We start from the raw sequence: 13624 nt of genomic DNA on the forward strand, positions 1-13624 counted from the left end.
CAGCCCAGAATCCCATTCTGGCACTTGCCGCTTTTGTTTCCTTTCATGCTTTTGCAAATTATGGCTCATGGCTATTTAAATGTACACTATTCATTAGGTAGCACTCTAAATGCCCTTTTTATTTTCCAACCACAGGATGAAGCATACACACAAGAGCCTTTCTTCACTACTTTACATTCTCCCCTGACATCTGGGTAATGCTGCCACGTTCCATTTCTAATTGTGCTGAAGCTTTTACTGAAGGGGTGGAGGTCTAAATTAGGGCAGACTCTAACAAAGCAGATTCGACTACAAGCAAGGAACCTGTCGTGCACAGTGCCACATTCTGACAGCTGAGAGCACACATTTGGGTCGTTGCTTTTTATTCACTGGTCAGAGATTGATACAGATACAATCACAACCCAAAACAGAGAGCTGGAGCATAAGGAAGACTTAGAAAAACAAACCCTAAAACAAACACATGTACATGTTTTATAATCTCTTATTCAAACTGCATATAAGGCAATGTAGGGTAAACAATCAGGATTTCTGTCACTTTGTCTTTCTAGCTTTTATGATCTTGCTGAACTTTTATAATTATAGGGCCAATCACTGCCTTGGAGGCAGCATTAGGGAACTCAAAGGGAGAAATTATTGCACGGGCTGTCCACATGAATAGAAAGCCGTATCTAAATTACCTTCCCATGGCCACCTGATCATTGGGATCCAATGAGCTGGTCTTCCGTTCTATGAGTTCTCGAAGGAGCTAGGGGAAAAGGAAAGCAATTGATTTATTTATCATCTCCTAGCATCAACTAACTTTAAAAAGGCACAGTAGGAATCCTGAATGGCATAGTGACAGCTCTAAAACTACAATCAATAAGGGACAACCCAGTGGCAAGACCATGACTGAATTCCCATTAACCCTTTCATATTTATATATCTTTAAAAGGGTGGTTATAGCAATAGCTGAGAACAGAAGTCCATTTGGAAGACTTATTGTACTGCAGTTCATTTCAAAAGGATCAATGAATGTGCAACATTCCCTTCATTGTTTTTATGATTAGTTTTGTCCACCTCATCGATATCAATGGAGAATCTTTAAAAGGTCAGGTGGGAAGGGCTGTGTGGCAAAAAGGAAAATGCATCAGCTTCTCACCAATAGGATAATGGTACATGGTTAGCTTCTGACCTATAACCTCCAGCAGTCAGAAAGGTCTTCCTTGGGCAAAAACCTTTATTACATATAATTAAAAGTGTGGACTTCATTCTCTTACTTTCCATAGCTGGTACTCTACCATGCTGACTATTAAGTGATTTAACCATATATGACACTGACACATTCACACCCACAATAATTTTAAGAGGGAACTAAAGAAAGTAAGTCTTATGTGCATACTGCAAATATAACACAGAGAACCAGTCTCTTATCCTATACAATTAACTCCACGGGAACTCAAAACTACTCTCCTCTTAGAGCGGCCAGATGGCTTCATTGGTTAGAGCACGAGCTCTGAACAACAGGGTTGCCGGTTCGATTCCCACATGGGCCAGTGAGCTGCGCCCTCCGCTAGAGTGAAGACAACTGAGCTGCCAGAAGGGCGGTTGGCTGGCTCAGTTGGTTAGAGTGTGAGCTCTCAGCAACAAGGTTGCTGGGTCAATTCCCACATGGGATGGTGGGTTGTGCCCCTTGCAACTAAAGATTGAAAACAACAACTGGACTTGGAGCTGAGCTGCGCCCTCCACAACTAGATTGAAGGACAACGACTTGGGCCCTGGAGAAACACACTGTTCTCCAATATTCCCCAATAAAATTTATTTTTTTAAAAATTTACTCTCCTCTTAATCCTGGGTAGTCCACTACATGCAATCAAAATCTAAATCTGTATCTTCCATACAGACTTGACTTAAGAATTTCTATTGCATTTTAAAGTTCTAGGTGAAGAGAAGCAATGTATTTAAAAGTTAAACGTTAAAGGAGAATTTTAAATTACAGTAATAAAACTACACATCGCTCCTATACAAGTGCTATACACAGGAAAATATCAACAGAAACTGAAATTCCAAAAATCTTCTGAGAGAAATCTACAGGAAGGTACCAAAATAAAAACTCGTTCCTGCTAATCATCTGTCAATAATACAGGTTTGACTTTAAAACTTGCTCCTTCACAAAAGCAAGTAATTATTTTGTAGATAAGGCATGGTAGCAATATAGATATTTCACCAAGTTAAATAGCTGAAGTCTGTGAAAAGATACAGAAGGAGGAATAAATTCCTATGAAAAAGCTCACTCTCTCATTTTCATTTGTTTATGAAAGTAGGCACTGGAAGAAGTAAAATAAATTTATAAAAATAATAATTTCCATACAAGATGAATCATTATTGCAAAAGGGAAAAGGATATCTCAACTGCAATTAAAAAACCACCTGTGATGGTTTTTCATTTGCTTATTGTGGACATTATTACTACAGCAATTACATTTAAAAATGCGGGGACCAGAGGCCACTGGTTTATTATCACTAGAAAACAGCAAGCTATTTCTCTAGCCTGTTTATCTGATTGATTCCCAACATCTTTCTGGCAGCCAATCTATCAGTTTATCTCTCCTACTTCATCACAGTCACTTCTGGCAGCTAAATACAAGATCCAAATCCAGTGTTACACAGACATACGACACAGTAAACCTATGTAACACTGCCACTCTGTAAACAGCTGCCCTTAAGGCTAAGCAAAAATGGGCTTCTGGTCCCTAGTCAATATGCTGTCAAAAGCAAGTTGGGAGAGAGGGGGAGAGGTTACTGAAAACAATTTTTTTAGAATAAAGAAGAAGAAGAAGAAGAAAAAGAAGAAGAAGAAAACGAAGAGAAAAGAAAAAATAAAAAGGAAGAAAAATAATGAAATGGCTGCATCTCACTGCCCTTACCTTGTTCCAGCCACATAAGAGATTACAACAACTATTCCTGGTTTTCCTAATCACCTCTGATCCCTTGAGACTGGGGCCATCGTGGCCACTGGGGGCAAGTGCCCATGGAAGGCTGCCCCAGCACAAAAGGGGTGATCCTCTGGAAGAAAGCCCCATATGCCCTTCCCGAAGCCTGAAAATTGGAGCAGCACAACTACAGTGGATCTGTCACACTGGCAGTGGCCTCTGCAATTCAAGCACCACGTTGGTGCAGCGTTTACTTTCAAGCGCTCTATGTACTTGACATATTCTGGTTGCATTTTCGCTACCCAAGAGCTTTGCACAGCTCTTCTTAGTCATTCATGATGAGGAAGATGGTTTTCTTGGTCTATCTGGCTAAGTCTAGTTTATTCAGTCCAATGTTTCAGAAGGTCCTGTTGTGTGCAACGTAGGAATAAGAAAGTAGCAAGAAAATACAAGTAAACTATTCCCATGGCTATTACTACTTCCCACAGCTATCACTATCACTGGGTTTAAATTTAATTAAGAAACTGCTTTCAAAACCAACAACAACAAATTGCTGAATAAAGTGAAGCTTTAGGGGTATTGCTGAAGAATTTAATTCAATTTTATAGCTTTATGAACAAACTTTTCCATTAAAATTCTGGTTTTTGTTCCGGTTATTGGAGCTTTTAATTTTGACAATGATGACACAATATTTGTAATTTTCTATGTGACTCAGAAAATGGAGACATATATGAAATATTTTTGTTCTAGTCTGTTATAATTCTCCAGAGAGCCAACTCAGAAAAGGTTGATTGTTTCTCTAGTTCTAGGGGAAAATCACAGATGTCGTTAGGTTTCCAGGTCAGCCCACAAAAACCTATTTAACCCATAACAACATACATGAGGAATAACACTGCTAGTACTATTCAGCATCTAATCAGCATTTATAATCCTATGCCTAGAAAAATGCATGCCAGAATCAGTTAAAAATGGCAGACTGAACACATTAGTTTATCTCTTCTCCCTTCTCAACCCCTCTAAAAGACAGTAGAGAAATAAAATAAATGTATTAACCCACAAGAAAGTAGAGAAAGGAAGAGCTAATGAGAGCAGATTTTCATGAATTTTTCAAAGACAGGAGATGAAGGAGCAAAAGGAAGTTATCATTCAAGTGCCCAGAGGGAATAAAGGTGAGGGTGGAGCTAATTAGGCCCCAAGAATCCCAGTGAGGATGAGCTCTTCAAGTGGCAGCGACCATGAGAGGTGGAGAAGGGCGGAGGGGCAGAACTACTGGACCCTCTCCATTATCCCGCACACCAAGTGACTCAGCCCCTAACCCCGTCTACCACCTCTTCTCTCCAGGGAGAAAAAAATTTTGACTCTCTGGAAAAACCGAGGCACAGAAGCTCCAGACTGAGAAATATGAGGCACGGAAAGCTGGGATGAGGTAGAGGGCAAAGCGCTGTGCTAACCTCTGGGAACTTCCGCCGCCTCCTCCCTCCACCCTAGACACAGAATGCTAGCACTCAGATATAAAATTGCCTAGGCAGGAGAGCAAAGGAGTCTTTTTCTGGAGAAACTGCATGGTGGATCCCCCCTATTCCCAGAAAATAAGATTTCCAAGTTCTGACATTTGAGAGTATTCCAACCAAGAGGTGAGTTCATAGCACAATTATAAAGGAGCCCAAAGGCTCTGCTCAGGTTCCAAAGATTTTTGCTTTTTTCTAAGGAGGGTGCAGCTCACAGTGGCCCATGCAGGGATCAAACCGGCAACCTTGGTGTTATCAGCACCATGCTCTAACCAACTCAGCTAACCGGCCACCCCCCAAAGATACTTTTGAATGCCTTACTCTTAAATAAGAAGAGACCATTAAGGATTATCAGCACCTGTGCAAAGCCTCAGAAACAGACCAAAACAAATAGGAAATCGAGGGACCCAAGAAAGCAATACGGAAAACAAAGGAAACCTTGGAGAGACGGAAGGCAGGAAAGAAGGGAGGGAAAGTGGGAAGGAAAACTTAGAGGCTGAGAGAACATTCTTAAATAATAATAGAAATGTCCCAAAATCAAAGGATAAGAGTGAGCCTACAAAGATCAAGTACAAAGAATGAAAAAACAGACCTTCCCCAAGACACATCATCATGAAATGTGGAACACTGGAAGTAAAGAGAAGATCCTAAATGATTAGAGAAAAAATAGGTCACATATAAAAAGGGTGACCGCATGTCCTAGTTTACCCCAGAGAGTCCAGGTTTATGCCTGTTATCCTAGTATTCTTTCAGACAAGCACCTCAAGTGTCCCAGTTTTGCCAATAAATTATATAGTCACCCCACCTATTAAGGAATGAAAATCTATATGGAATTAGACATCTCAATAGCAAGAACAGATACCAGAGGACAGCTGAGCAATGCCTTCAAAATTCTGAGGAAAATGACTTTCAACTTCAAATTCCATACACAGCCAAAGTATTAACCAAGTATGAGAGGTATATAAAGACATTTTCACACATGCAAGGACTCAACAATTTACTTTCCACACACTCTTTCACAGGAAGATGAGCTTCAGTAAAATGAGAGCACACGGCAAGAAAGAGAAAGACAAAAGATGTTAGAAAACAGGTCTCACTCAGGAAAGAAGCAAAGGCAAGTCCTAAGACTACAGATGACAGAGGCCCAGAGAAGGGCCATTCCAGAAAGGCACAGAGCCCAGGGAACTCGAGGAGGGAGGACTTCGGGGCAAAAGGCAGAAGAAGGAGAAAGTGATGTTTTATGTATATATTTCAAGGCATTTTGAGTATGTGGGGAAAAAATACTGAGATACATAGAAAACTAAGCAAATCTTTTAAAAACAGGCATTTACTAGCTCTAGGAAAAAAACAAATTTGTAAGGAAATATAATCACAGTATGTAACTTGTGAAGAACGTCTATGTAATCATAATATAGTAAACAATGGCTTGTTTTCACAAAACTGTAAGTGCAATAAGCCCACCAGGGGAATGAGAACTGAAGTGTAGAGGGAGCGGGTAGAGGAGAGAGAGGGCCGTACCACCACAACGGCAAGTCAAGAGATGATTTGATAAATGACTAAAATTGATAAATCGACAGTAGTATAAATATGTTATTTAAAAATATGTGAGTAATTAGAAAAGAACTAAAAGCATGGGAAGTACTAGTACTTCTCAGCACCATAGTATTGTAATATTTCTTAGGTAATGGAGAACCCAAGGAGAAGAACCTGTCAGTATTTATTTAGCAATGTTCAGAGAAAAGAGTATACATGTTTCTGAAAAATCTTCCCAGTCTGCAAATTCACACTGAAAAATTTTACAGTTCCTACAGGGGAAAAAAATGCGGGTGAATCAAAGATATACTGATTGAAACTTATTCAATTTTTCTGTTTCCTAAACATGGCAACACACCAGGAAAAATACCAATAACATGTATTTTGATTTGCTGCGATAATGCCAAATAATAGTTAACAGCTCTATTGAGATATGTATAATTCACTTACTATACAATTCATCCATTCAAAATGTATGTAATTTAATTGTTCTCATAAATTCAGAGTTATGCAATCATTATCATTAATTTCAGAACATTTTCATCCCACCTAGAAGAAACTCCATACCTATTAGCTATTATTCCCAGTCTACTCTAGCCACACACCCCATGGTCCTACGCAACCACTAATCTTTCTTCCTTTATAAGCCCATTTTAGACATTTCATATAAATGGGATCATACAATATATTGCCTTTTATGACAGGCTTCTTTCATTTAACATGTTTTCAAGGTTCATCTGTGTTATAACATGTCAGTACTTCGTTCTTTTTATGGCTGAATCAAACCATATTTGTTTATCCGTTTATCAGCTGAGAGACATTTGAGTTGTTTCCACTTCGTGGCTATTATAAATAAAGCTGCTATGGACATTCATTACAAATTATTTTGTGTACATATGCTTTCATTTCTCCTGGGTAGACACCAAGGAGTGGAGTGCTAGGTCCTGTAGTTACTCTATGTTTAAAATTTTGAGGAACTACGTGGCTGTTTTACAAAGTAGCTGTGTTTGAGACGTCCAATTTGTCTACATCCTGCCAGCACTTGTTGTTATCTGGCTTTTTGATTATAGCCGTCCTAGTGAGTGTAACGTATTCTCTCACTGGGGTTTTGGCTTGCGTTTCCCTCGGGGTTCATGAGATTGAACATCTTCCTGTGCTTCCTGGCCATTTATGTATCTTCTTTAGAAAAATGTCTAGTCAGATGCTTTACCCATTCTTTAATTACGTTGTCTTTTTATTATTGAGTTGTAAGAGTACTTTATATATTCTAGATAGCAGTCCCTTATCAACTCCAATTCTGTGGGTTGTCTTTTCTCTTTTTTGATGACATCATTTGCAATAGGAAAGTTTTTAATTTTGATGTAGTCCATTTTGTTTTTTTGCCATTTGTGCTTCTGGTGTTCCATCTAAGAAACCACTGCCTAACCCAAGGTCATAAAGCTTTATTCCTATGTTTTCTTCTAAGAATGTTATAGTTTTAGCTCTTATTTAGATCTATGATCTATTTTGAGTTAATTCTGTGTGTGATGTGAGGTAGGAGTCCAACTTCATGATTTTGCATGTGGATATCCAATTGCACTGTTTGCTGAAAGACTATTTTCCCCATTGAATTGTTTTGGCACCCTTCTCTAAAAGCCAAGTAATTTTTAAAGCATTTGGTTTTACGACCACATATTCCCTGGATTTCTATTCCTGGATTTCTTTTTGTGACCCATAGATACTAATTCCTACCTCTCAGGCTTCCATGGTTCATAGCCACAGATGCTTGAGATGGAAAAAAGCTTGGGGCAAACCTCAGTTTAACTTACTTAGCCTTGCTGAGTCAGGATTTTTCAAATTCCCTCCCCAATACATAGAGAGCATGTGAAAAAAGCAAAGTCAAATCCTCTTACATGTGTTTCTGTCTCTGTCATTGAGAGATACAACAAGCAGACTCACAAGGCATGGGTTTATTCTTCCCTCAGCTTCCTCTATAGTTCTCACAAGAATTCGTAATGAAAATATATCCATTTCTGCTCTGCCTCCTGCTTAACGACCTTTTTTTTTGTCCTCAACTCCCCAGCCTTTCAAATTATCCCCAAAAGTAGTCACATGCAATTTCTACATACTATGTTTGAAATATACAAAAAATAAATCCACATATACTATCATTTCAAATAGCCGGGAAAGAATTACTGTACATGCCTATAGCATAAAACTGCCACAAAATGACCCACTCCCCATAGGTAACTATTTTTTCTCTGTTTCCTTTCCACATTGTCCACTCACTCCTCAACCAACGCTATACTGCCATAATATTTCTACCTCCATATTCTACAGAAACAGCTCGTGCCAAGAACTTGAAATCTCCAGGTCTAATGGACATCGGTCATGACTCACCTTGCTAGGCTGCTTGAAGCAGAAAGTGACACTGACATTCTCACCTTCCTAAGACACTCTTTTCTTGAAGTCTTTGAGGCACTGCCCTTGTTTTACTCCATATTCACCCAGCTCTTCTACCCAAACATTAAATGCTAACATTCCTCAAGGCTCAGTCCCAAGCTTTCTTTTCTTCTTACTCCATATGCTTTCCCCAAGAGTTTCCTTCTATTCTCAAGGCTTCAATGAACTAAAAGTTATCCCTGGAATTCCCTTTCCCTTACGTTCAATATCTAATCTAGCTCTAAGTCTTATATGTGTGATCCACTAATTCATGAATCTGTCCGTTTTTCTCTATTTTCACTGCCTATACCCTAGTGTAGGCTCTTATTTTCTTCATTCACTCTATAAATATTCATTGAGCACACTGGAAAAACAATGAAGAATAAAACAGACACGGTCTCACCTGTGTTAGTATGATTTCATTACATTTACTCTTGCCCCTCTTCCACTTTGCACTCTTCATTACAATCAGAGTAATATTTTCAAAATGCAAAAATGCCCGAAGATAAAATTCTTACTGCAGCCTAAAGGCCCAACACAGCCTAGTCCTTTATCTACCTCTCCAGCGTAGCCTTCCACCTCCGTGCTCCAGTCCCACCGGCGTTTTCTCTGTACCTGAAATGTTCCCAGGCTCACTCCCACCACTGAGCCCTTTTTGGCACATGCACTGCTTGGAACATACAACAATCATTTACCGGCTTGTATCTCACCTCCTTCTCTACTCATTCGTTAAATCTCAGCTTAATCATCTCTTCCTCAGGGAAACCTTTCTTATATGCACCCCTTAACACATATACACATGTATTTGTTGTAATTAATTTATATTTTATTAGTGGATTACTTGATGAACGTGTACTTCCTCCACTAGCCGACCGTATGCTTCACAAGGAGCAGGGAGCGTATGTGACTGTGCTTATCATTCTATCCCCTGCACTGGCCTATTGAAGGAGCTCAATAAATATACACAGAAGGGGGGAAAACTATTTCTAGAGAAAATATCATATTTTTGTTTATTTTATCATACACACACACACACACACACACACACACACACACACACACTCACTCACTCCTTGCCATTGTTTTTAAACAAAAGGAATCATATTATATATTACCCTGACTCTAATCCAGAGTACAGCTGTCTACTGAAGCAACTGAGGAATTTACTTGTTTTTGTCATTACCATCATCAGCAATTCTTCCTCCCCAAAGAATATTTTCCTTCTCACACATCTCAGAGCCTAGAGCACTGGGTGATTTAAGTGAGTGAGAATTAACCCCCACCTTTGTTTTTAACCATACCAAGAGTACCTGAATTTAAAAAACAAAATGAAAAAACTATTTAATCCAAATAAATGAAAAGATCTTAAAACACTTCTCATTCTTTTACTGTTAAAATGATAGATCTATCCTCCCTCTTGGGTTTCATTTCCCAAAGGAAAAAGTTGGTTCTTCTCAGGAAAAGAAGAGAGGGAACAAATATTTTGTGCTTCCTCTAACCAATCCCCCAGTCCCTGACCCTTTCTGTAGTATCTCTGTGTTGGTTCTTTTACTGCAAGACTGGTATCCTGACATTTTTGTAATAAAGATCTGAATTAATTTTAATATAGTGTTTTCTATTCAAATATTTTTTACCTAAGAAATAGATTTGTCAAATCCTAGTTGCAGGTTTCCATCTCCCATTTTCCAAGATCTAATGCTTCTAGATATGAGTTTTCAATTATAAGAGTTATGTGTGCTGCATGGTTCAATGTAACTATAAATATCTGCCAACGAGTCAGTATAATGTCATAGCTTTGAAATCTGACATACATGCGTTTTGAGTTCTAGCTATGCCCCTTACTAGCTTTGTTACAAGTATCTTACCTCTCTGAAAGTCAGTTTCCTTATCCATAAAGTGGTAATAATTGTACCTCATAAAGTTGATTTGGGAATTTAAAAGATGGTAAGAGTGAAGCATTTAGCAAAATGTAAGTATTCAATAAATAGAAATACTGTCAACTTCAGATAATAATGCTCACAGATAATCCCCAAACCCCATTTGGGACAAAAAAATTCAACACCTTCCGTAGCTAAATCACCACAGTTATTAGCAATGAACAAATATGGTAACTCAGTTTTCCTTTCTACTGATTTTCAACAGTAGGTAACAAATAAGATCTGAAATGAAGGAAAGCAGAATGGAAGGAAGAAAATGTAAAAAGCACAGAAAATTCACAAATGTGGTAAGTCAATATTTGGAAAGTATGCTATTAATTTGCAAGATTTTTTCCAAACTAGATCATGGTAAATTGGAACAAAAGGGATCTTATCATTTCTTCTATTTGAACAACTAACTGCTATTCCCTTTCCATGACTTGCAACTACCCCCACCATCCTCCGATCACACAATTCCCTCTATCTAGAAGCCAACCCCCTCAATCTCATCCTATCTAAAATGCTATCTATCCTTCTTTGACGGATCAAATGTCATCTCCTCCTCCCTGCAGCCTTCTCTAATTGCCCCTAACTGTTATTAATTTCTCCCTCTTCTGAATTCTTTAACACTCTCTTACCAAGCCTTCTGGTTGTTTATATTTATGTCATCCCTTTTGCTCGGCTGTAAGCTTCTGAGGGTAGGGAAGAGTCTGAGTCAAATTGCCACCTCCCGCAGAACTCGGTACACTGCCTTGAACACAAGAATTATTCAATAATATTTCTAAAACAAAAGAGGGTAGTAGGAACCAGTCTTCTAAATCTCGTGATCAAGGATGAAAAACTTTCAAGTTCTGCAAGGACAATACTTACAAGAAAAATAACATAGGGAAGAATGGGGCGAAATCGGGATGTGGGAATAAAATCCAAGTGCATCTTGATACTGAAATTACAAATAACTCACCTTTGGCTACTAAAACAAGAAAATGTAGAGCTAGAGGCTAACACTGAAAAAGTCAGCCTAACTCTGCCTCACTGCCCTTGGTCTTTAAGGATTTGATTAGTTTTTCCACCATCGGAGTCAGCCCCCACTTCAGAGCTAGAGCCAATAGGTGGTGAGGAAGGGATGATACATTCATTCACTGAATAAGTAACACTGTTTTCTCAGCACAAGTCCTAAAATATTTCAAAGGCCATAATATTTCACTAAAGTTGGCTACATGGGTTAAAATTTATTAGTCAAAACAGAAAACTTTCTCGCCAGACTCCACATATTCCATGAGGCATGATAGAGAATGTCTCCCAATGTCTAATTATTAGCTAGAAGTGTAAGTAAATCACTATCAGTATTGGGCCCTGATGTGTGAAGACAGAGTAAGAATTGGGCAACATAAATGCTAAGGAATTTCTTTTTGCCAATTTGCTTTTCCTTTCTTTTTCCTACAGATAAAAGGAATTTTACAAGGACTAAGTGACTACATTAAGCCATTCTTCCCAATCCATACCCAAAGTAACAATGTACATAAAGTGCTATTTTTCAGAATTTCCAACAGTCCCCATTTCCAGTATTTTGCCCCCTAGTCACCAGCCAGATGTCCTGGTATGTATCTCTCTCTCTCTCTCTCTCTCTCTCTCTCTCTCTCTTTTTAACAATCTATAACAAAGGAGGAGAGGGGTTATATATCTTTTGGGACACCAACTGATTCACTACTCCTGGGCATTCGTTGGCAATATTTCTTTTAATGGCACCATACAATACATCATTTGTATTAAAATAATAAAGAGGAAATCATTCAGAACTAAGGAAGATTTTACTAAAAAGGATTCACGAGAAAGAAACGGAAAGGGCTGTACTAACTTGTATTCTGTAATGATGTCCTTTGAGGATTAAAAGCCCAGCTGCAACAAACCTCAACCTGTCTTGCTAGCATTCAGACTCCAATAACTCTTCAGCTTCACCAGGATCAATAACCCATTGATCCCGTCACCTTCTGAACATCCCTACTACTCTCCTCACATGCTTACTTCCCCCCGTACTCAGGTAGATTCGCTCCCACGGTCCATCAGGGTAATCATCCCTGTTATGCAGCCCCAACGCCCGTGCGTGCTGTCTCCTTGTCAGACAGATGACAATCCCGTGGGCAGTGATGCGCCTTGGAATTCAGAAGTTTCAGGATCTTAGGAAGGTAGTACAGCATACACAAGGTAATACGGTAATACACAAGTGGCCCCGTGGAGCCTGGGACAGCACCCCAAAGTCAAACACATTAAGTTTTCTGCAGCAAAATACATGAATATTCCCACTAAGTGGGATGAAAAAAACCTTACAGGTTCACGTAACTTCATGACCGTTCAGATCAGATGTTGCCACTAAAATGGTTGGCCAGACTTACCAAAGCGAACAAAAAACTAAGTTTTCAGAACTTTTTAAATTTCAGAATTGCAGATAAGGGATTATGTACGTGTACTTCCTTGGCATACCCCAAACCATGTTAAATCGCAGTGCCTGCATCCACACAACTGAAATGGCTAAAGAAAAAGACAAGATCATGTGAACTGGTCTCACTCACTTTAAAATCATTACCACTACCTTATGTGGGCCTGCTACCTGACAGTGGCCCTACAGTTTCCTCCTCCACTCATTCTCGCACCCTCTTAGGTGATGTTGTTTTACCTCTCTTTCCTCAAACGTCCAGCCCATCACATTTTCTCACTCTTGGCTTCTTAATTCATAAAACAAAGTAAAAATCACTCAGATGAGAACTTGTACATGCTCCCATTCCATATCTACTTGCAGCTGTACCCATATATTCTGCCTTCCTTCCAATATCTATGGATCAACTGTCCATGAGACCTCTCTACTTGTGTACTCACCAGCAATCCTCCCCTTTTCTGAAACATTCACTTTCCCCTCTCTACTGGATCATTTCCATCAGCATACAAACAGCATACAAAATACATCTCCTATCCAAAACAAAACAACACCCAAAACTCTCCCAATCCTCCACTTGCCCTTCCAGCTGCTGCCCCATTTCTTTATTCCCTTTACAGCAAACCTCCTCGAGAGCTGCCTACTCTCACTGGTTCCAATTGTTCTGCTTCCATTCTTCTTGGAACCCAGTTCATCACTCTCCAAAACAGTTTTTGTCAAGGGCCCACCCATGATTTCATGCTGCTAAAACAAAGGGTCAATTCTCAGTCCTTATCTTACTTGATCTATCTGCAACATTTAACATGGTAGGTCACTCTCTTCTTTAAAAGATTTCTATATATAGGATCATGCCATCTGCAAGTAAGAGATAATTTTACTTCTTCCTTTCCAATATGGATGCCTTTTGTTT

The 13624-nt window shown here is 39.1% G+C and overlaps 1 protein-coding gene across 6 annotated transcripts in view; it reads right to left on the reverse strand.

The window, feature by feature from the left end:
* Window positions 1–13624, reverse strand: part of AATF (apoptosis antagonizing transcription factor) — a 96188-nt gene that overhangs the window by 33671 nt on the left and 48893 nt on the right. For all 6 annotated transcript variants that reach the window (XM_081028364.1, XM_081028363.1, XM_081028365.1 and 3 more), the window contains exon 9: window positions 678–745. In XM_081028364.1, the coding sequence (XP_080884490.1) occupies window positions 678–745 (68 nt within the window). The remainder of the gene's footprint in view (window positions 1–677; window positions 746–13624) is intronic.

The sequence above is a fragment of the Rhinolophus hipposideros genome, assembly GCF_964194185.1.
Source record: "Rhinolophus hipposideros genome assembly, chromosome: 20".
NCBI classification, from domain to species: Eukaryota; Metazoa; Chordata; class Mammalia; order Chiroptera; family Rhinolophidae; genus Rhinolophus; species Rhinolophus hipposideros.